The sequence below is a fragment of the Jaculus jaculus genome, chromosome 13 (assembly GCF_020740685.1).
Source record: "Jaculus jaculus isolate mJacJac1 chromosome 13, mJacJac1.mat.Y.cur, whole genome shotgun sequence".
In the NCBI taxonomy this organism is placed as follows: Eukaryota; Metazoa; Chordata; class Mammalia; order Rodentia; family Dipodidae; genus Jaculus; species Jaculus jaculus.
The window spans coordinates 14,631,887-14,655,153 of NC_059114.1; the positions used below are offsets into that span (position 1 = coordinate 14,631,887).

General features: G+C 42.7%; 1 protein-coding gene across 12 annotated transcripts in view; it reads right to left on the minus strand.

Annotated features, from left to right (window-relative positions):
- Git2 (GIT ArfGAP 2) overlaps window positions 1-23,267 on the minus strand; it is a 67,144-nt gene that overhangs the window by 31,953 nt on the left and 11,924 nt on the right. For 5 of the 12 annotated variants that reach the window (XM_004664116.2, XM_045132324.1, XM_045132322.1 and 2 more), the window contains exons 5-13: window positions 21,915-22,001; window positions 21,679-21,809; window positions 18,062-18,156; window positions 7,351-7,396; window positions 7,207-7,212; window positions 5,857-5,908; window positions 1,998-2,070; window positions 1,648-1,745; window positions 597-708 (exon numbers count right to left, since the gene is read on the minus strand). In XM_004664116.2, the coding sequence (XP_004664173.2) occupies window positions 597-708; window positions 1,648-1,745; window positions 1,998-2,070; window positions 5,857-5,908; window positions 7,207-7,212; window positions 7,351-7,396; window positions 18,062-18,156; window positions 21,679-21,809; window positions 21,915-22,001 (700 nt within the window). The remainder of the gene's footprint in view (window positions 1-596; window positions 709-1,647; window positions 1,746-1,997; window positions 2,071-5,856; window positions 5,909-7,206; window positions 7,213-7,350; window positions 7,397-18,061; window positions 18,157-21,678; window positions 21,810-21,914; window positions 22,002-23,267) is intronic. The other 7 variants (XM_004664115.2, XM_004664113.2, XM_004664112.2 and 4 more) reach the window with 3 other exon arrangements.

Sequence of the window (23,267 nt, forward strand, 5' to 3'; positions counted from 1 at the left end):
GGGACAGTTTCCTCCCTTTCTCCTCCCCACCCCTCACTTGATCTCTGCGGCGGGTGGGGTAAGGGGAGAGCAAAAATGATCTGGACCCTGTATCCCACCCAATAAAAACCGAAAAAACTGAGGTTTCAAAAAAGTTACAGCATCTTAATTCCTCATAGAAAAGGGTAAAGGGAGAAGGATAGTCCATAGGGTTGGGAAACACCCCCCCCCCCCCGCAACCTGGTGGGACATCTACCCTCTTAAATAGCTGCCCCTAACGAGAAAGCCTGGGGCTATAGTATCTAAAAACTCCCACACCCTATTTTATCAAAACCAAAGAGAAAAAAAATTCTTCCCCCCCAAAAACCTAAATATATATATATATAAAAAAAAATTTTTTTCTTAAAAAAAAATCCAAGGCATTAAGCTTTAAAGTGAATCTAGAACAAGGGAATGTGACATTCCCTCCTTCCTTCCCCATCACTGTGGGGTAACTTGGTACATCCCCAGCAAAGGAACCAGCCCCAAGGGGATGGTAGGGGGATCCCTGCCAGCTTTAAAGTCGACACCTGTGTCTCAGAAAGCCCCACATCACACACTTAGAGCTGGACACTTGCCTTTTGAACTAGAGAGTGGACTCCCTTGTTGTCTCCTCTTGGCATCACTGAGAATGTCGATGACCAGCGTAGCAAATTCATGGGCATTAAACCGAGCTAATTTCTGTCTGCCCTGAGAGTGAAGAAATAATTGGAAATATTCCCCAATGTAAAAATAGACATGAATAGTGATAACAAACTCATAAGACTCTTGTCAGACTTATGCCAACAATCTTCAAGCATGATCACAGTACAATAAATTACAGCTATCATCTAATTAAACCTTAATGTTTTCCATTACAACAATTTTAGATCATTTATATAAGAGAACTTCTTAATATTTAAATATTGACTGTGAATATGTGCTTCTTCTTTGAAAAAAGTACAATAGCTCTGGTTGGGGGTGTAGCTCACTGGTTGAGTACTTGCCTAACATGAATGAAGCCCTGGGTTCAACGCTCAGCACTACTAAAATAAAGACACACAAAAAGTTCCTACCATTAATGATTTAGCTTAAAAGTAGACCCATAATGAAAAGTGAATTTGGAGAGCAATCTTGTGTATATGGAAGTGCTTAACTTTGAGGCTTCTGAATGGGCAAACAACTGCCCTCTTCTCCCTCCTACCCTGCAGCATGAGAAGTTCTGCCAGGTCAGTGTCCTTTATGATGGACTTTATGGCTGTCCCTACGTTTATGAGTAAGATTAAATATTTCATCATTATTTGCAAGCCATTTGTATTTGTCTGTTCACATCTATTATTTTTCTTATTCTGTAAGCTCTTTCTACATATAAAAGATACATATATTTTTTTTGAGGTAGGGTCTCACTGTAGCCCAGGCAGACCTGGAATTTACTATGTAGTCTCAGGGTAGCCTCCAACTCACAGCAGTCCTCCTACCTCTGCCTCCCGAGTGCTGGGATTAAAGGTGTGCACCACCACACCCAGCTATGAAAGATATTTTAAATTCAATCCATCAATACATAATACTCATCCTTGGGAAATGAAATACCATGACACTGGTCATCCCCCATGTAAAACTATTACTAACTTTTCAAACCACGTCACTTGCCTGATTGCGTGTTGATGAGTACTCAGGATTGACCGGAAGAAAGGGGACGACGGTTGTCTCAGTTACCAAGGTGCTGTGGTTTTGCGTGGCAAGCCAGACTAGCCAGAGGAAAGAGCCAGAGACAGAATCTCATCACACCTGGGGTGCCACGGCTCCGCTGGGAGGCACGGCTCACGTGTTACTAGGGAGACTTGGGGGAGCGCACTCTGAAGCCAACACACGCAAAAGTACATGTCGACACATGGGTTATGAGGACAGCAGAAATTGGGCAAGTAAAACACTGAGGCTGGCAGCTCGCCACTGCCCACTGATAACAGAAGCTTAGTAGATAAAGCCACATGTTAAGTCACCTGCATCAGTCTCTCGCCTGTCAACTTCATCGTACACATCCATGGCAAGTTCTTCAAACAAATGATTACTTAGCTGAAAGCAAAAAAATATCAGGAACACAAGGGACAACAATTAACACTGGGAGGACGAGAAAGAACTGCGACTTATTCACCCCTTTATCTCAATGTCCTATTTAAAGCTAGTGCCTGGTAAGATACCCTGTCACAGAACCATTTCCAAACTGTACGAATGTTCTAGAAGCACCTGCCTCTCTCAGCGGCACGTCACTGCTCCTGAGAAGGCAAGAGGCAGCTACCAGCATCGTCTCAAAAGCAGGCACCTGCTGTGCCATCCTGGTGCTAACATCCTGAGGATCGCTTCTGCCCCTGGGAGATTTTGTTGCCTTTACCAAAAGGGATCCTAAACTCCTGGTAGTTGATGAAGAAGTGAAAATGTGCTGCTAGGGTTGGGCATGTAGCTTACCGCTACAGCGCTTGTCTAGAATGAGGGTTAGATAGCTGGTACCACAAAACGAAAATCAACCATGCCTTTGGAGCGGTTCACTGGGCCACTGCACAAAAACATGACCCAGACTTCAGTGAAGCTTCTTTGCTGACATCTCAATAGCCATCCTGCAACCCTAGCACGGCTAAGCTTCCCTGTCAACAAAGCCCAGCCTGAGTCAGCAGGGCACTGTGTCGTGTCTGCTCCCATCACCATTCAGGCTGAGGGGGCCTGCGGCAGCAGCCAGGAACAGAAAGGACAAGCCAGATCTTCCCAACTCAGCCAAGGCTAAGCCCCTGCCGGGGCAGCTCCGGCTCCCTCTGTCCTTTCTGCCTCATGAAGCTCACCCTGACGCTTTTAGCTTTGACTTAACTGACTGCCGCCTGCTCTGTGAGGGCAGATGCCCAATCTGATAAGACTGACCACTGTTTCCTCACATCCATGAACACTACCTGACACTTAGGGGGCTCAGGAAGCAGCCACCCAGGTGAAGCTGCAGGTCTTTTATGTGGCAATCTCCATGCTGGCTAGAGACCCCACAGCAACAATACAGCACTGGGTTTAAAAAGAAAAAAAAAAGCAGCAGGCTATGGGATCTACAACTACAATTTCCAGTTCTGAACAAAAGAGGTTTCTTTCAATTCTCACTCCACATGTATAACAAAATACTGAGGGCTGGAGGGATGGCTTGGCAGTTAAGACATTTGCTTGCAAAGCCAAAGGACCCAGGTTCAATTCTCCAGGACCCATGCCAGATGCACAAGGTGGCCACATGTCTGGAGTTCATTTGCAGCAGCTAGAGGCCCTGGCACATCCATTTTTTTTCTCTCTCTCTTTCCCTCTTTCTGTCAAATAAATAAAAATATAGATTCTTTAAATATATATATACTGTGGGCTAGAGGAATAACTTAGCAGTTAAGGCATTTGCCTGCAAAGCCAAAGGACCCAGATTTGAGTCTCCAGGACCTACGTTAGCCAGATGCACAAGGGGGCACATACATCTGGAGTTTCATTTGCAGTGGCTGGAGGCCTGGCATACTCATTCTTTCTCTCTCTCTCCCTTTTTCTCTGTCAAATAAATAAATAAAAATAAAGTATGTTAAAAAAACTTTTACATATATACTGAGCCTGAGTACAGTCCACAAGAGAAAACAACTGAGGACAATTCCACTGCTTCAGTGTCACTAATGGCAATCCTGGGACACCCCAACTGAGGGTTTGCATCCCAGGCACTGTGCTAACAGCCTCCTATTGCTATTTATAACACCTTCATGAAGATGGGATTTACTATTGTTCCTCTTACAGACAAGGACACTAAGGAACAGTAGTTACCTGCTTCAACACTTTCAAAATGCTGACCTTTACTAACTCATGAACGCATTCACTCACCTGCTCTATTTCTCTCAGATTCTCATTAGGGAGGAAAGCAGGAGAAAGAGAGGAAGACAGGGAGGGAGGGAATGGATGGATGAAAGCAGGAGAATCAAGTGGGGGAAAGAAAGAAGAAAGAAAGAGAGAAAGGAGGGATGGAGGGAAGGAGGAAGAAAGGGAGCGAGAGAGAATAGTGGGAGATGAATGCTGCCCTGGTACTGCTAATAGCCAGCATCTATGAGGAGGTCCTGGGCTGCTCAGTGGGGGATAGAGACAGCTCACCCCTTCCTTCCCTAGGGCTCCTGGTCTATATCCTGCTGTACCATCACCTTCTTAAGGGAGGGGATGGCACCAAGCCACATGAAGGCTACAGTGCTTGACAGAGCTGAGGGGTGAACCTGACCAGCCTGACCCACAGCCTAAGCTCTAGAGAGCCATTCTAAACTCTGTCCAAGGCATTCATTTAGTGCCTGCCACATGTTAGAGACATAACCTCAGCTTTCACATGGCTTCAGATTAGCAGACACAAGAACATCAGAATAATCTAGGTTTTATTTAGGTTAAATTACTTTTTGTGTTGTGGTGGTTTGGTTTTGGTTTTGGAGGTAGGGTCTCTAGCCCAAGCTGACCTAAAAATCACTACGTAGTATCAAGCTGGCCTTGAATTCACAGCGATCCTCCTACCTCTGCCTCCCAAGTACTGTGATTAAAGGTGTGTGCCAATACATCTGGCAAAAAAGTTTGTTTTTTAGAACACATTATCAGTAATTTAAAAGGAGGAACACAGTATACTGTGCTGCCTCTGAAGCCTATCATCATAAATATCTTATTACATGGCCTTCTTAATTTAAGAAAGGCAATAAAACACACAGACACACAGACTGTAGATACAGAACACAGACACCAAGCAAATTGCGTAAAACACATTTATTTCATAATACACTTAAGCACTAATAAGGATAAGTTCATTTTATATGATACTTAATAATGTTAGGTTACGTTCTAAACAGGGTCTTTTGTGAAGGGGGATAAGGAGAATGTTACAAATCAGGGGTGCTGTGGTTTCAGAGCAGGGCTTTGGGAAAGCTGCCATCTATGCCGAGGCAGTGCTCAGAGGCATGGGAGCTGGGCAAGGCAAACATCAGGAAAAAGGCATTCCTAGAGCAGGCAGCTACTCTCAGCCTCAGAGAGCTAATCCACAGAGACATCCCAACATGCATGCACGCACGCACACATGCACACATACAGTAATCAGATGGGAAAGTCATTCTTAAAAGTTATAAAGAGAAGCTAAGCATCTTGGTTCTAATCCTGAGAACAATGAGAAAAGTTAAGGAGTGAAATCTTTCCACGTGACCAGGAAGCACCCTTACTGAGGCTTCATTTGAGGGGACTGGACAGAGGAAAAAGCACTCTCAGAGAAGTCAGTTTCCCTGGGTTCTGACTAGGCCTGAGGTGGGCAGGCTGTAAAGACAGATATGCATCCAAGTTGTGACCTGCAGGGATGGGCAGACTCCCTGGGCACATACACGGGCTTGGGCCACCAGCTTTAAGCTCACGTGTGGAAAGCTCTGGTGAGGAGCATATTATGAATGAAGGGCAAGAGGGTTAACTGGGACGGGGAATGAAGGCACAGGCTCATCAGCCTACCAGCATCAGCTTTTACCATTCCTGAGCAGCCCACGTGCTATCAGAAGCCATCCCAAGGGAGGGCACTCCGCTTACTCGCTTATCCTGAGACCAACCAGCATACTCTGATAAGGGCAAACAACTCCACAGGCACAGGCTGCACTTTTAACATGACAGAGAAAAATGGGATTCCTTGACGTAGCCCATGAACTAGGTATATTCAATAGTGCTATCCATCTTCATCACTACCACCTGGTGGTTTGCTTCAACTAATCACATCTCTAAGTAGGAAATAGACCCGTCTGATGCAACAGGTGACTAAGACTGACAAGCAGGACTTCCATACTGGGGTCACCAGTAAGGAGAGGTACTCACAGACTGAAGTTTCTTCTTAGCAGCTTTTGCCAACTCAGACAGATCCAGGCTGCTAAGAAAATGTACAAAACTAATAAGCAAATAAATAGAACCATATCTGTGGACTCTGTAGAAGATTAGGATGCTCAATCTTTAGCTCGGGAACCGTCCGAGCTAACCAGTCTATAGCCCAAGAGAATCAAAAGACTCCTAGGAATACAATAGTTATTTAACACGAAAAAGAGAAAAATCAATGCCCACCAACTAATGACAAAAGCTAGCTCCTGGTCCTTATGTGAAAAGTCACACTTTTTTATTTTTTTGGAGTCACATTTTTTTAAGTATTAAAAAAAAAAAAAAATTGGGAGGCAGAGGTAGGAGAATTACCATGAGTTTAAGGATACCCTGAAACTACATAGTAAATTCCAGGTCAGCTTAAGCTAGAGTGAGACCCTATCTCAAAAAAAAAATAATAATAATAAATTAAAAAATTAAAAAAATTAAAAACAAAAAAAAAATCACTAGGCTTGGTGGCGCACACCTTTAATCACAGCACTAGGGAGGCAGAGGTAGGAGGATTGCCATGAGTTCGAGGCCAGCTGAGACCACATAGTAAATTCCAGGTCAGCCTGGGCTAGAGTGAAAACCTACCTCAAAAAAATAAATAAATAAATAAAATGAAAATAAAAAATTTAAAAGCAAAGAAACAAAAAACCCACCAAGGGAATATGCCTAATGGGCAGGAGTTGCATCCCCAGCACCAGCGGGTGGGGGCAAGAAAAGGGGAAATGTGAAAAACTAGAATGGTGGGGTCCAACCTGCAATACCAGTTCATTTTATACTTTCCTGACAGTATTTGTGCAAAGGTAACCGGATAAGCAGGGTCTAAGGGTTCACTGGTGTGGCAATGAACTCACCTGATCTTACAGACAAGGGCCAGCAAATTATGGCTTTTCGGCTCAGTCCATGAGCTAAGGAACGGTTTTTAGATTCTTAAATGGCTGCAGGCATGGGAGGGGGTCATTTCTCAAGATGTGAAAGTTATATGCAATTCAAGTTTCAGTGCTCAGCCATTTTCTTAACACATCACTGCTACTTTCACCTACAGCAGCAGAGCTGAGCGGCTGTGACAGACTGCATGGCTCACAAAGCCTAAACTACTTGCTATCTGGCCCTTGACCTTTGTTATAAACAATGAATGCAATCTCTTATGATACAGAAATACTTATGAATATAACATAAAACCTATCAACACAGCATACTATCATAGCTGGCTAAAATAGTGACAATATCACTGGCTGTGATTTCTTATGTGTAAAGCTGTGAATTTGTGTTCTTTCAAACTTAAGTTTCATATGGTGGGTTACTTACAGCCGTCTTATTTCCAAAGTGTATAGCCATAAAAGAGAAAAATGTATGGGCTTTGTTAAACACAAAATACAATACACTTCAACACTATATAACCAAGGAAATATTGGAAGCAGTCAAAACTGATTGGCATTTTGATATCCTTACCTGTCTGCCATTTGAGGTATTATAAAATGCTGTCCACTTTTATGATCTGAAACAAAAACCAAGGTTTGTTCATATAAATATTAATGAGGTCTATAAAGGAGCCCCACCATTATTTTTTCCATTTAAGTTTTGCAGTTAGTATTTTTTGGATTACTATGAATCACATGGAGGAACAGAAGTTGTGAAATGAGTTACAGTTTCTGGAAAACCTGTCTAGTACCTAGGATCACTATCTTCTCACAGTACAAAAGATCCAGCTGGCATCATTCAACAGAAACCCAAGCTCACCCTAATTTTACAACTGATTAGCTCACCCCCAGAATACCTGATGGTCTCCAGCCCCAGATGGATGTTGAAGGAGGTAGATAAGCTCAGAGCAGGCTCCCATCAGCCCAGTGACAGATGGTGGAGCTTCAGAGAGCTCTGGTGGCCTGTTCAAATTAAGCAACTAGTACAAAAGTCAGGCCTGGAGCAGGTGGTCTCTGCCTGCTAATCTAGACACTTCACCTTCCAGTATGCTTACAGACTCACACTTAACCTAGCTTCAGAGGATACTGATCTGTCACACAAGCATGACCCACCCAGCTTTTCACATGGGTTCTGGGGAACTGAACTTGGTGGTCTCCAGCCTGAGAGGCTCTCATGCCTAGGTGGCAAGCGCTGTTAACCAGTGAGCCACCTCCTCAGTATTTCATATTTTGACACATGTATGTCTGGGGATGGGGGGAGGCCAGAGGTCATTAGGTATCTTCCTCAATTGCTTTTCGCCTTTCACTTTTTGAGATAAGACCTGTCACTGAACCTGTAGCTCAGATTCAGTTACACTAGGTAGCCAGCAAGCCCTAGCGATCCTGCTATCCTTGTCTCCCCTCTGCTGGGAATATAGGCTAGTGCCATATCTAGCTTTCCCCCTCTAAACATTTTTATTTTTATTTTAGAGAGAGAGAATGGGATCACCAGGGCCTCCAACCAATGCAAACAAACTCCAGACACATGCACCACCTTGTTCATCTGGCTTATGTGGGTCCTGGGAAACTGAATCTGGGTCCTTTGACTTTGCAGGCAAGCACCTTAACCTCTAAGCCATCCCTCCAGCACTAAACATTTAATTAATTAATTTATTTATTTGCAAGCAGAAAGACAGAGAGGAGAGAGACAGAATGGGCACACCGGGGCCTGTAGATGTTATAAACTCCAAATGTATGCACCACTTTGTGCATCTGGCTTTACACGGGTACTGGGGAACCAAACCCAGGTAGTTATACTTTGCAGGCAAGTACCTTAACCGCTGAGCCATCTCTCAAGCCCTGTTTATTTTTATTTGAAAAAGAGAAAGGAAGAGAGAGAAAATGGGTGTGCCAGAGCCTCTTTGTACAATGCATCTGGCTTTATGTGGGTACTGGGGAATTGAACTCCGGCCAGCAGGCCTTGCAAGCAGGTGCCTTGAACTACTAAACCATCTCTCCAACCCATATCCAATTTTTACATAGGCATTGGGGACCCAAACTCAGGTCCTCATGCTCATGCCTCATGGCACTTTATCCACGGAGCCACTCCCCACTCCACCACCATTTACATCGTCAGTTTTGGGTTTTCAAAACTTTTGACATTGTACTAGACAGATGGCTTAGTGGTTAAGGGACACAGTGGTTTTAATTTCCATTTCTATGATTTTTCTCATGTGCTTATTTTTTGCCATCCATATACTATCTTTATCCAAGGTTTTTTTTTTTTTCATTTTTTTAAAATATTTTTGCTGGGTGTGGTAGCACACCCCTTTAATCCTAGCACTGGGGAGGCAGAGGTAGGAGGATCAGTGTGAATTCAAGGCCAGTATGGAACTACAGAATGAGTTCTAGGCCAGCCTGGGCTAGAGTAAGACCCCACCTCAGGAAAAAAAGAATTATTTATTTGCAAGGAGAGAGAGAGGGAGGGAGGGAGAAAGAAAATGAGTGGGTGTGCCAGGGCCTCTAGCTGTGGAAAATGAACTCCATATGCATGCACTACTTTGTGTATCTGGCTTTAAATGGGTACTGGGGAAATTGAACCTAGGTTGTTAGGCTTTGCAGTCAAGTGCCTTACCCACTGAGGAATTTCTCCAGCCATTTTTTTGAGATGAAGTATCACTATGTTTCCCAGGCTAGTCTTGCACTCCAGGGCTCAAGAAATAATCCTGAAGCTGCGTATGGCAACACATACCTGTATCTCGGCAGTCAGGAGTGGGAGGCAAGTGTTGAATGTCATCCTTGACTACGTAGAAAATCAAAGGCCAAATAAAAAATCATAAAAAAGAGCCAGGCGTGGTGGCGCACGCCTTTAATCCTAGCACTTGGGAGGCAGAGGTAGGAGGATCGCCGAGAGTTCGAGGCCACCCTGAGACTACAGAGTGAATTCCAGGTCAGCCTGAGCTAGAGTGAGACCCTACCTCGCAAAAAATAAAAAAATAAAATAAAATAAAAAATAATAATAATAATAAAGGGCTGGAGAGATGGCTTAGCAGTTAAGCACTTGCCTGTGAAGCCTAAGGACCCCGGCTTGAGGCTCGATTCTCTAGGAGCCACAATAGCCAGATGCACAAGGGGGCGCATGCATCTGGAGTTCGTTTGCAGTGGCTGGAAGCCCTGGCATGCGCCCGCCTCCCTCCCCCCCCTCCTCCTTCTTCTCTCTCCTCCCCCCTTTCTCTTTCTCTCTCTCTCTCTCTCTCTCTCTATATATATATATATATATCTGCCTCTTTCTCTGTCTGTCACTCTCAAATAAAAAAATAAGAATGAACAAAAAAATTTAAATACAATAGGAACCCACCTGAAAATAAATGCTTTGCTCTTTAAAATAATAATAATAATAATAATAATAATAATAATAATAAACAAAAGGAAATGACCCTGGCTGAGCCTATCAAGTGCTGGGATTACAGATCTGTGCCACTGTGTCTAGCACCGTCCAAGTTTTTAAAAATTAGTCTTTAAAACTTTCTAGATACATATTCATTAGATATGTGATTTCTAAATATTTCCTCCAGTCTGTGGCTTGTCGTTTCATACTCTTAACCACAGCCATACACACACACACACACACACACACACACTCTCTCTCTCTCTCTCTCTCTCTCTCTTGATTTTAAAGCCAAGCATGGTGCATATTTATAATCTAGCACTAGGGAGGTTGAGGCAGGAGGAGCGTTTTGAGTTGGGAGGCACAGAGTGAGACTATCTCAAAACAAATCCCCAAAAAAGCTTTTGATTTTGATGAAGTATAATTTGTTAAGTTTCTTTCATTTCTTTTGACTACTAGTGATCAACAAGAAAGTGGAACTGGGAAGGTATAAGGTACGAAATTTGGGTTCAAGTTCATTTTCCTGTACATGAAGTCCAGTTGGCTCAGTACAATATTAGTAATGGAAAAAGGTTATTCATCCTTCACTAATCTTCAGTGAAACTTCATCAGAAATCAACTGAAGGGATTGGATGGAGATTTAACTCAGTGGAAGAGCACTTACCTACAAAGTGCAAGGCCCTGGGTTCATTCTTCAGCACCGAAAAAAGAAATTAGAAAACTCACCCAGGATATTTATGCTGGTCTGTTTCTTTGCACTGTTCCACTGAGCCATGAGCCTATTCCTCACCAGTACCAACACTGTCTCACATGCTGCAGAACTTTCTCACAAGCCTGAAAACTGGCAGGCACTTCCGTCCACATCACCCTTCTGAAACACTGCTCTGGCTAATCTAGTTCCTTCGTCTTTTCATTCATTTATTTATTTTTGGTTTTTCGAGGTAGGGTCTCACTCTAGCCCAGGCTGATCTAAAATTTATTATATAGTCTCAGGCTAGCCTTGAACTCACAGTGATCCTCCTACCTCTACCTTCCAAGAGAAATCAAACTGGGGCTGAGCTGAAAACCTCCCTGTTGTAGACCAGCTGACAGAAAGCTGGAAAAAGCTGCACTGCATACAGCCCTATGGGAGACAGAAGTCATCAGTGGTAAAAACAGTAGACACTGCACAAGCCTCAAGTTTGGCCAGCCAGGCCAAACAGTGCAATAGTGGCATATCTGTTATGAGGGAAACCAAATGCTCACTAATTGGACTGCAGGCCCACTTTAAGGGAGGGAATATATGCCTGGTACTGAAAACTTAATCAAAAGCCTATGGTGGAGGAGATCATGAGCCTTAGGACTGTAATGCCTGCTCTGGTCTGGTTAAATGCATATATTATGCCCACCAAAATGCCCTTTAAGCACTTTACTTAACATTCATAACCATATATTAGTGCTACTCTCACTTTTGGTTAGAGAAGCTTCTCTTTTCAGATGGTGGTGACCACTGGGATGACCCAAAAGGCAACAGAGTGCTGAGAAGAAGTGAGGGAGGAGTGTCCAGCAATGAAACATCTCTATCACACATTCCAAGGCTCAGGGTCCACTGCAGAAAAGGTGGCACAAAGAATGTAAGAGTCAAAGGAAGAGTAGGACTGCTTACAATGCAATTGTCCAGAGAGAAACTGGCCTCGACATACATGACCTCGCAGTGCCCAGCACTACCTTCCCAAGACCCTCGTAATAGGAGGAAAAGATGATGACCTCAAAATAAAAGAGAGACTAATGGAGAGAGGGAGGGGATATGATGGAGTGTGGATTTGTGAAGGGGGAAGTGAGGGAATTATCATGGCTTATTATCTGTAATTACAGAAGCTGCCAAATAAAAAAGAAGTCTCAGTGGGGCTGGAGAGATGGCTTAGTGGTTGTTTACCAGCAAAGCCTAAGGACTGGGGTTTGAGTCCCCAGTATCCATGTAAAACCCCAGAAGCACAAGTTGGCTCATACATCTGGAGTTCATTTGCAGAGGCTAGAGGTCCTGACAGACCTATATTCACACTCTCTCTGCCTTTCTAATAAATAAAACATTTTAAATATTTTATTATTTATTTGAAAGGGAGAGAGAAGATGGGTGCATCAGAGCTTTCACCCACTGCGAGTGAACTCCAGATGCACGTGCCCCCTTGTGCATTTGGCTTACATGGATCTTTAAGGAATCGAACCAGGGTCCTTTGGCTTTGCAGGCAAACACCTTAACCACTCGCTGAACCATCTCTCCAGCCCATTCAACTCCCCAAAACCCACATAAGCTAGATGCACAAGGGGGCACATGCATTTGGAGTTTGCTTGCAGTGGTTGGAGGCCCCGGCACGCCCATTCTCTCTTGCACGCTCTCTGTGCCTACTTCTATATACTCTCTCTCTCTCAAATAAATAAATAAAAATAATTTTAAAAAATTATTGCCAGATCTTAATGCTGAGGAATGAATCTTATTTTACTTGCAGACAGGATTGTAAGACACTTGAAATGACTTGAACAAAAACTTGGAAGCATGAACATATGTGATTACTTAATTATGGTCAAAGAATGACACCTTTTGTGAAAATCTTATTTTTATGTCATGGTTCATTTAAGGAGCTAAAGGTATGACTCATGTATTTGAATACTTAATCCCCAGTGGGTGGTGATGTTCAACAAGGTTGTGGAGCTTTGGGGAGGTGAAGCCTTGCTGGAGAAACTGTGTCAATGGGAGCAGCTCTTGGGGGTGTTATAACTTGGTACCACCTTGCTGCATTCAGCTTGCTGTCTCTACTTTCTTCATGCTAATGTGAAGATGTGATGCCTGGCTGTCTGCTCCTGTCATACTTTTGGTAAATAAATAGCAGGTCTGAAAATGTTAACCAAAAAAAAAAAAAAAAAATTATTGCCAGGCATGGTGGCACATGCCTTTAATCCCAGCATTTGGGAAGCAGAGATAGGAGGATCTCCATGAGTTCAAGGCCACCCTGAGACAATAGTGAATTCCAGGTCAGTCGGAGCTAGAGTGAGACCCTACCTTGAAAAGCAAAGCAAAACATAACAAAACAAAAAACCCAAAAAACAAAACCTCCAAAATAAAACCAAACCAGGGTCAGGCCATTTGGTGAACAGTTCTAGAAGTAGATTTCAGAATCTTCATGGTAGAAGTCAGTCTGTACTCAGCTGGTCTTGTGACAATCTAACTCTACTTGGGTCCCTTCAATCTCCCTCCATGGCCCAAAACTCTGTAAGAATGGGAACCCTAACTTTTCAAAAAGAATATCTAGGGCTGGAAAGATGGCTTAGTGGTTAAGTGCTTACTTGTGAAGCCTAAGGACCCAGTTCGAGGCTCGATTCCCCAGGACCCACATTAGCCTTCAGAAGCACAAGGGGCACCCGCGTCTGGAGTTCGTCTGCAGTGGCCAGAGGCACTGGGGCACCCTCTCTCTCTCTCTCTCTGCCTCTTTCTCTCTGTGCCTGTCGCTTTCAAATAAATAAATAAAAATAAACAAGCAAAAAAGAGTATCTGTATTGATGAAAAATCCTGTACAGAATTACACTTATGTATTTTCTATAAAGAAGACTGATAACTATGTTGGAATTTCCAATTTGTAAACATTGTGTGTTTCTCCACTTATCTAGGCCATCCTTGATTTCATCAGCATTTTATTTTCAGCACCCATACACATACACATGATTTACAATTAAGTATTTTTTTTAACTTGTCTGTGTCTGTGGGGTGGCACCCCATACTCGCCTGCAGAGAGGGCTCTCACCTACTAGCCAAAGCAGAGCTTCGGGTCCTGCTCTGCCACTCTGGTCTTGTTTTGAGCATGAGAGTCTCTTAACTGATTCCAGAGCTCGTGGGCTCGGGAAATTCTCAGGTCTCCAATGCTCTGGATGCCCTGCAAGACTGGGGTTACAAGCATGCGTGGCCACACTCAGCTATTTACACGGGATCTGGAGTTTTGCACTTGGGAAGTCTCAGGGCCACTAAGGCCCTCATGTTTGGGCTGGAAGTGCACTTAACCACTGAGCAATCTCTCCAACCCTGCACTCAAGTATTTAATTTAAAGTCATGAGAGAATTATTTTTCCAGTTCCCAACTGGTTATTGCTAGTCAAAAGATACGATTTGGGGCTTTTGTCTTTGTGTTCTGTAACCTTCCTACACTTACTGGTAGTTTTAGGGCTTTTCTTATAGGTTCCTTGGGATTTTCTACATAGAAATGATCTCATTTGAGTGGGGAGTTTTATTTCTCCCTTTTCAAGCTGTATAAATTTTATTTTTTTCTTGGCTTTCTGGCAATAGTATTTCCAGTGTGATGGTGACAAGGAGTGGTAAAAAGTGAACATCTTGGGCTGGGTGTGGTGGCGCACGCCTTTAATCCCAGCACTTGGGAGGCAGAGGTAGGAGGATTGTCATGAGTTCAAGGCCACCCTGAGACGACATTGTGAATTCCAGGTCAGCATGGGCTAGAGTGAGACCCTACCTTGATAAACCAAAAATAAAAAAAAAGTGAACATCTACTAGGTATAATGGCATATACATTTAATCCTAGTGCTGGGGAGGCTGAGGTGGGAGGACAGAGGTAAGTTCTAGGTTAGCCTGGGCAAGAGACACTACCTCAATGGCCCCACCCCCAAAAATGAACATCTTAGTCTTGCTTCCTGAAAGCAAAACTAGTCTTATAGTATTAAACATGATGCCAACTGTTGGCTTTCTAGGGATAGCTTGTATCTGGATAAGCAAGTTCCATATGTTCCAAGCTTGCTATGTTTTTTGAATCATAAATAGAAGTTGAATTTGGCTAAATGCCTTTAAGGCAAGAACTGACATAAATGTATAAATTTTCTTTTAGTCTGTTAATGTGTGATGAATCACATTAACTCATTTCCAACTGCTGTCAGGTTTGCACATCCTGAAACTCCTCTTACTTTTTTTTTTAAATATGTTTTGCTAGACTTAATGCACTAATATATGCTAAGGATTTTTTTTTAATTTTATTTTTAGAGAGAGTAAGAATGCAAGTAACAGAGAGAGATACAGAGGGAGAGAGAGAATTGGTGCACCAGGGCCTCAGCCACTGAAATCACACTCCAAATGCTTGCGCCACCTAGTGGGCATGTGTGACCTTGCACTTGTCTCACCTTTGTGAGTTTGGCTAAGTGGGATCTGGAGAGTAGAACATGGGTCCTCAGGCTTTGCAGGCAATTGCCTTAACTGCTAAACCATGCCTCCATCCCTTGCTAAGGATTTTTGTTCATGATACCTATTTTTTTTGTACTATAACTGCTGGATTTGGTATCAGGGTAATGCTAGCCTCAAAACATGATTTGGGGGCTGGAGAGATGGCTTAGCAGTTAAGGCACTTGTCTGTGAAGCCTAAGGATCCAGGTTCAATTCCCCAGTACCCACGTGAGCCAGATTTACATGGTGGCACATGCATCTGGAGTTTGTTTGCAGTAGCTAGAGGCCCTGGCATGTCCTTCTCTCTGTCTGCCTCTTTCTCTCTCACTCAAATGAATAAAAATAAAATATTAAAAAATGATTTGGGGCTGGACAGATGGCTTAGTGGTTAAGACATTTGTCTGCAAAGCCTAAAGACCCAGGTCCAATTCCTCAGCACTCATGTAAGCCAGACGTGGTACATGCATCTGGAAGTTGTTGTAGTGGCTACATAGAGGGCCGGGTGTGCCCATTCTCTCTCTACACTTAAATGAATTAATGAAATATGTACTTTTATAAAAACATGATTTGAGAAGTATTCTCTCTCTCTCTCTCTCCTTCTTCTCTCCCCACCCTTTTGGTTTTATGAGGTAGGGTTTTGCCCTAGCCCAGGCTGGTCTGGAATTTACTATGTCTCAGGCTGTGCTAGAATGCACAGTGATCCTTCTACTTCTGCCTCATGGGGATTAAAGGCATGTGCAACCATATCCAGCCATTCCTATTTTCTGAATGTGGTATTCCCTTTCTTAAAAAAAAAAAAAAAAATTTTTTTTTTTAAATGAACCTTGTATTTCTTCAATAGAATGTTCTGAGGCACAAATGATTCATTCTTTAAAATACAGGATTGGGCTGGAGAGATGGTTTAGTGGTTAAAGGCACTTGCTTACAAAGCCTGATGGTCTGGGTTTGATTCTTTACTATTCACATAAAGCCAGATGCACATACTGGTGCATGTTTCTGGAGTTTGTTTATAGTGGTGAAAGCCCCTAGTGTGCCCATTCACTTTCTTTCTTTGCTTGCAAATAAATAAAAATTTATTTTAAAAAATAAAATATAAGCCAAGCATGGTGGCATACTACTTTAATCCCAGCACTTGGGAGGCAGAGGTAGGAGGATCACTGTGAGTTCAAGGCCACCCTGATAATACATAGTGAATTTCAGGTCAGCCTGGGCTAGAATGAAACCCTACCTCGAAAAACCAAAAAAAATTGTAATAAAAAAAACATATAGGATTACAGGGTTGGGAATGTCGCTTGGTGGTAGAGTACGTGCCTAGCAACATAGAGGCCTAGGTTTGATTCTCAGCACAGCAGGAAGTGTGGAAAAACACACAGACAGGATATACTATATGTATACAAATACATGAATATATACACAAATTTGCTCTTTCATAGCTAGTCCAGTGAGGTTCAAGAAGTATGCACATTCAATTTTGGTTCAGTTATTCTTGTAGATTCTTTTTTTTTAATTTACATATTTACAAGCAGAAAGAGAAGTAGCGATAAGACAGACAGACAGAGAGAATAAGCACACCAGAGCCTACAAATGAACTCCAGATGCATGTGCCACTTTATACTTCTGGCTTCTGAGTACTGAGACTTTGCAGGCAAATGCCTTAACCGGTAGGCCATCTTTCTAGCCCTATTCTTGTGGATTCTTGAAACAACTACTTCTCTAGAGCTAAAATAAAGTTTTAAAAACTAATAATTCAAGATTAAATCAATATCAGACTTCTACATATAACTGCAGCTATCTATGCCATATGGTGCCATACACTTGTGGAAGCAGGAGGATAGGTGTATAAGGCCTGTCTGGGCTATAAAGCAAATTAGGCCAACCTAGGATACACAGCAAGAACCTACCTGAAAATAAACAGAATGAATTCTACAGCTATCTTATCCTTTCAAATAAAAATCCTTATTGATGGCTGGGGAGATGGCTCAGTGGTTAAAGGCACTTGCATACAAAACCTCATGGCCCAGGTTTGATTCCCTAGTACCCATGGAAAGCCATATGTACAAAGTAGAGCATACATCTGGAGTTCATTTGCAGTGGCAAGAAGCCCTGGTACACCCAGTCTCTCTCTTTCTCTCTGTGGTTGCAAATAAGCAATAAAAATTTTTAAAAAATAAAATAAAAGATGGGTGTGGTGGCACACACCTTTAATCCCAGCACTCAGGTTGCACAGATAGGAGGATCACTGTGAGTTCAAGGACACCCTGAGACTACATAGTAAATTCCAGGTCAGCCTGGGCTAGAGAGTGAGACCCTACCTCGAAAAACAAAACAAAAATAAAAAAATAAAATAAAACTTGGGCTGGGAGATGGCTTAGTGGTTAAGGCACTTGCCTGCAAAGCCTAAGGACCCAGGTTCAATTCCCTAGTACCTATGTAAGTCAGTGCACAATGTTGCAGAGTATGTCTCTGGAGTTTGTCTGTAGTGGCTAGAGGCCCTGGCACACCCATTCTCTCTTTATCTGCCTTTTTATCTCTCTCATACTCAAATAAATAAAATATTTTTTTAAATCCTTATTATTTTCTTTTGGATACTCTAAAGCAGAGAAAGTTGTAAAAAATAGTGTCCTGACTTGTTTTTCCAGAACCCTCCAGAATGGAGTTGTAGTGAAGTTATTATCTGCTCACTTACCTGGTTTCCTGCCACACAGATAAAAGGCCAGTCTATCAGTCAGCTCATACTGTATTTCTACAAGGCGTTCTGCCAGCTCATGGTGCCCTCCTTGCCTACCAAGAAAAACAAAGTACCATTGATACAGCTCACAATTCACTAGCTTTTGAATTTAAAAAGTACAAAGACATCCTCTGAGCCACCTGAGCAGTTATAAGACATGACTTTTGAAATATTGTGTGAGGTAGATTTTCTAGATCTGCACTGAGTCCCACCCTTCTATAACCCAGTATTACCATCTGAACTACCTCCTTTCCTGTATTAATGTCCAAAATAGCATACTTAAGGAAGGTAAAGACTTATGAGAGCCAGGTGTGGTGGCGCACGCCTTTAATCCCAGCACTTGGGAGGCAGAGGTAGGAGGATCGCCATGAGTTCAAGGCCACCCTGAGACTACAGAGTTAATTCCAGGTCAGCCTGGACCAGAGGGAGACCCTACCTCAACAAACAAACAAACAAACAAAAGACTTATGAGAGATATAAGGAGTACCTTCATTTAGATATATAAGAAAATACAATTTAAAAATGGTTGAGAATAAGGTGTGTGTGGTGGTGCACGCCTTTAACCCCAGCACTTGGGAGGCAGAGCTGGGAGGATCACTGTGAGTTCGAAGCAAGTCTGAGACTACACAGTGAATTTCAGGTAAGCCTGGGCTAGAGTGAGACCCCACCACAAAAAAAAAAAAAGGTTGAGAATAGAGGTTTGCAAAACTCATTCATAGAGTATTTCCAGAAACTAACAATGCTCAGACCTCACTTTGGAAACTTTGGATCAGTAAGGCCAGCATGGGCCCAGACCTCAACACTGTCAAGAAGGCCCTTCCCTAGGGTCCAGTGAGGGCAGCTGGCCCTACAAGTGTACAGAGACCAGAAACCACTTCAAGGGCCTCAGCTTAGGAAGACGGAACTACCTGACGAAGACCTCCTTCTCATAGCTACTTGGCTTATCTTCAATTTCTGCAACAAAAAATGGCTTGCCTTTCTTTACTCACAAAGTAAATATTTAAGCTCCTTGAGATCCTTTTAGTAACAAGGCATATAAACATACTGTTCTATTGAGAGACTATTCTATGCACAGTCACGAAAATAATCCAAAGTAAACAATAAAGTTTTCAAAGATTTGAATTTAGTTTCACTCAGTTCCTCTTCCCACAAAACATTCTCCAACCTTCCACACATCTTTGAGTTTAATATAGACATCTTATTTTCTCATTTATAAACATCTATGAAGTCATAAAATACTCCACAATTGGTAAGACACGGTCATTTTTAGTTTTTAGTGTTGGATGAAATGATGAGCCAAATCTGTCTCAGATGTGATGAAATACTGTACCCCTGCCATCGTTCCCACACCCCTCTCCCCCTCACCTCGCCTCACATCCTTTCCTCTCACCTGGGCTGGTCTCGCTGCTCCTTCACACGCCCAACCCCGCCCACTCTTCAATGGCCAACTAAAGAGATAGCCTAATCACTGGGGAGATATACATACATACATACATATACGTATACATAAACCCACTCTATCTAAACAACATTAAATTGTTTTATGGGCTGGAGAGATGGCTTAGAGGTTAAGGTGTTTGCCTGCCAAGCCAAAGGATCCTGGTTCGACTCTCCAGAATCCACATATGCCAGATGCACAAGGGGGCACATGCATGTATACATGTGTATGTATGTATGTATGTATTTTATTTTTGGTTTTTTGAGGTAGGATTTCATTCTAGCTCAGGCTGACCTGGAATTCACTATTTAGTCTCAGGGTAGCCTTGAACTCACAGCGATCCTCCTACCTCTGCCTCCCAAGTGCTGGAATTAAAGAAGTGTGCAACCACACTCAGCTGGAGACATATTTTTTAAGACCAATTGTGGACAACTGCATCCGTTATCCTAGCGCTTGGGAAGAAGAGGCAGGAGGTGCTTGACTGCAGTTCTGGTTTCTCAGCAGTCAGAGGTAAGAGCATTGTTTGTGTATAAGAGTTTGAGATTATCCTGGGCAACTGAGTAACTTCCTGTCTCAAAAACAAAACAAAACTACATTTGGGAAATTTTCAAGACGTATATAAACACCCAGAAGGCCACTATCTTAAAACACTGAACATATTTACTACACTTGTCACTTACATATCTATCCATAAATTTGATTTTAATCAATGACTGAGCATTAAAAAAACTAAAGAAGGGGCTGAAGAGATTTTCAGCAGTTAAGGTGCTTGCCTACAAAGCATAAGGACCTGAGTTCAATTCCCCAATACTCACATAAAGCCAATGCACAAGGTGGCACATGTGTCTAGAGTTTGTAGTGGTTGGAGACCCTCTTGGCCCATTCTCTCCCCCCTTCTCACTCTCAAGTAAATAAATTATAAACAACGAACAAACAAAAACCCAAAGAGTAGCCAGGTGTGGTGGTACATGCCTTTAATCCCAGTACTTGGGAGGCAGAAGTAAGAGGATTGCTGTGAGTTTGAGACCACCCTGAGACTATATAGTGAATTCCAGTCAGCCTGGGCTTAGAGCAAGACCCTAACTCAAAAAAAACAAAATAAATAAATAAATAAATAAATAAATACTATAAAAAACTAAAGAGTAGAGCTGCAGAGATGGCTCATTAGTTAAGGCGCTTGCCTGCAAACCCCAATGACCCAGGTTCAATTCTCCTATAACCATGAAAAACCAGATGCACAAAGAGGTGCATGTATCTGGAGTTTGTTTGCAGTGGCTGGAGGCCCTGGTGTGTCCATTTTCTGTGTCATCTCTCTCTCTGCTTGCAAATAAACTAACAAATAAATAAAATATATTAACAGAAACTGAAGATTAGGGCTGGAGAGATGGTTCAGCAATTAAAGGAACTTGCCGGTAAAGCCTGCCAGCCCAGGTCAGTTCCCTAGTACCCATGTAAAGCCAGATGCACAAAGAGGCACATATGTCTGGAGTTTGTTTGCAATTGCAGGAGACTCTGGCATGCTCATTCTTGCTCCCTGCTTGCAAATAACTAAAAAAATATATTAAAAAATAAAACAAAACTAATAGTAGGTTTTGTATTCTGCCCATACCCCTTGATAGGAAGTGTTCTACCATCAAACTATGTCTCCAGCATTCTTTTTCTATTTGTATTTGAGAGAGGGAGAGACAGAGTGAGAGAGAAAAGAGAGAGAGAGAGAACGGGTGTGCCAGGGCCTCTAGCCACTGCACTATCTTGTGCATCTGGCTTACGTAGGACCTGAAGAATCGAACTTGGGTCCTTAGGCCCACCTTAACAGGCAAGCACCTTAACTGCTCAGCCATCTCTCCAACTCATATCTCTAGCACTCTTTAATTCTAGATGCCTGACTTGTACTCTGACTATGGCTCAAATATCACTTGTGTTATTCAAGTAAAAGACTGGAAGGTAAGCACAGAATCTATGAATCTACTCTTCCCTGATTTTGTGTGGCTGAGCTTTCGTGCATTTGAAATGTCTTCATTTACAAAATAACAGAATGCAAGTCTTTATAGTGGCTAACTGTTAAGCATACACAATTTAGTCACTGGCAATGAACCATACCCAGCACACAGAAGGGGTAAGAATCTCAGGCTCTCACCTTGCATAGTCAACAGGAGTTTTCCCACTAGAATCCTGTGTGCCTGGGTCAGCTCCATATACTGCCAATAATTCAGCCTGCAAGATCTGTCCCGCTTTGGATGCGACATGAAGTGGGGTACTTCCTTTTTCCTAAGAATCATTAATAAAAATAGGAAAATTTAAAAGCCAACTAAATCAGTCTATTCAATCACAACTGTTTCAATTTAACATCGGAATCAATGCATATTTCCTTACAGGATGAAAGAAGTTGGCTTGGGCTCCTAAAGATAACAGTCTCAAACAGGTTTCAAGATTCCCTGTTCTCACACTTGAATGAAGTTGCTGAAAAATACACAAAGGAATATTTGTTTAAGTGTTAGCAATGATGTCTTAAGAGCAGCGGGCAGTTTATTTAATCTATGCTACATTAGTTACACACACTCTTCATTTGGCTTGGTGAGGTGGGTGGAATAGTCTTCTTCCTTGTTCACAACCACGTGGATCTGGCACTGAGTTTGTGGAAGACAAAGGACAACCTCAGATGTTGTCACCTAGAATGCTGCCTGCCTCTTTTTGTTTGTTTTTTTTTGAGGTAGGGTCTCACTCTGGCCCAGGCTGACCTGGAATTCACTATGTAGTCTCAGGATGTCCTCGAACTCACAGCGATCCTCCTACCACTGCCTCCCAAGTGCTGGGATTAAAGGCGTGAGCCACCACGCCCGGCCAGCCTACCTTTTTTTGAGACAGGTTCTATCATTAGGCAGGGATTTAGCTAGACGGATGGCCAGAAAGCCCTAGGATCTGCCTGTCTTGGCCTCCCCAGCACGGGCTCATGAGTGCACACCAGTACTCTGGCTTTTACATGGGTTCTGGAGATTAAACTCAGGTCCTCATGCCTGCATAGCAAGCACTTTGCCAACTGAGCTAACTTCATGGCCCTGGGCCTGACATATTTTACTTACAAGGAACCCGGGCTGCTAAGGGCAACCTGCCCAAGTACAGGACTCATCCAAGAAAGTGATACAACCAGATCCTAAGTGAGAAGCAATAGGAGGTGGTCTCACATGGCTCTGCAATTCCTGAACTTTAGCTCTGCCCGTTAGAGCTGTGATGTTGAAAACATTTTTAAGAAAGCTGAACATTCATTTCCTCATTTCTAAAATGGTGAGCACAGTGCTACCTATCAGCAATTCCACAACGTAACAAAGTATTTTCACTGAGTCCATATACAGAAAATGCTCAAAGAATTCAAATGCTATCTTCAAAATTATCTTTATAATTTTTTTATTGTTTTTGAAGCAGGGTCTTACCTAGCCTGGGCTGACCTGGAACTTACTCTGTAGCCCAGGCTGGCTTCAAACTCATGACAATCCTCCTACCTCAGCCATCTGAATGCCAGTATTAAAGATGTGAGCTACCTCGTCTGACTTCACATGCTGTTGTAATACTCATTATTAGCTGTCACTGTTGTTCTTAGGGCTTCCAAATGCATATTGTGTAAGCTATAGGACACTGCCTTGCAACACCCGCTCTCTATCAAACACTTCTGACCTATCCAGCACAATTTCTTGAGGTCTTTCTGGGTAGAAAAAAGAAATCACAGAAAAG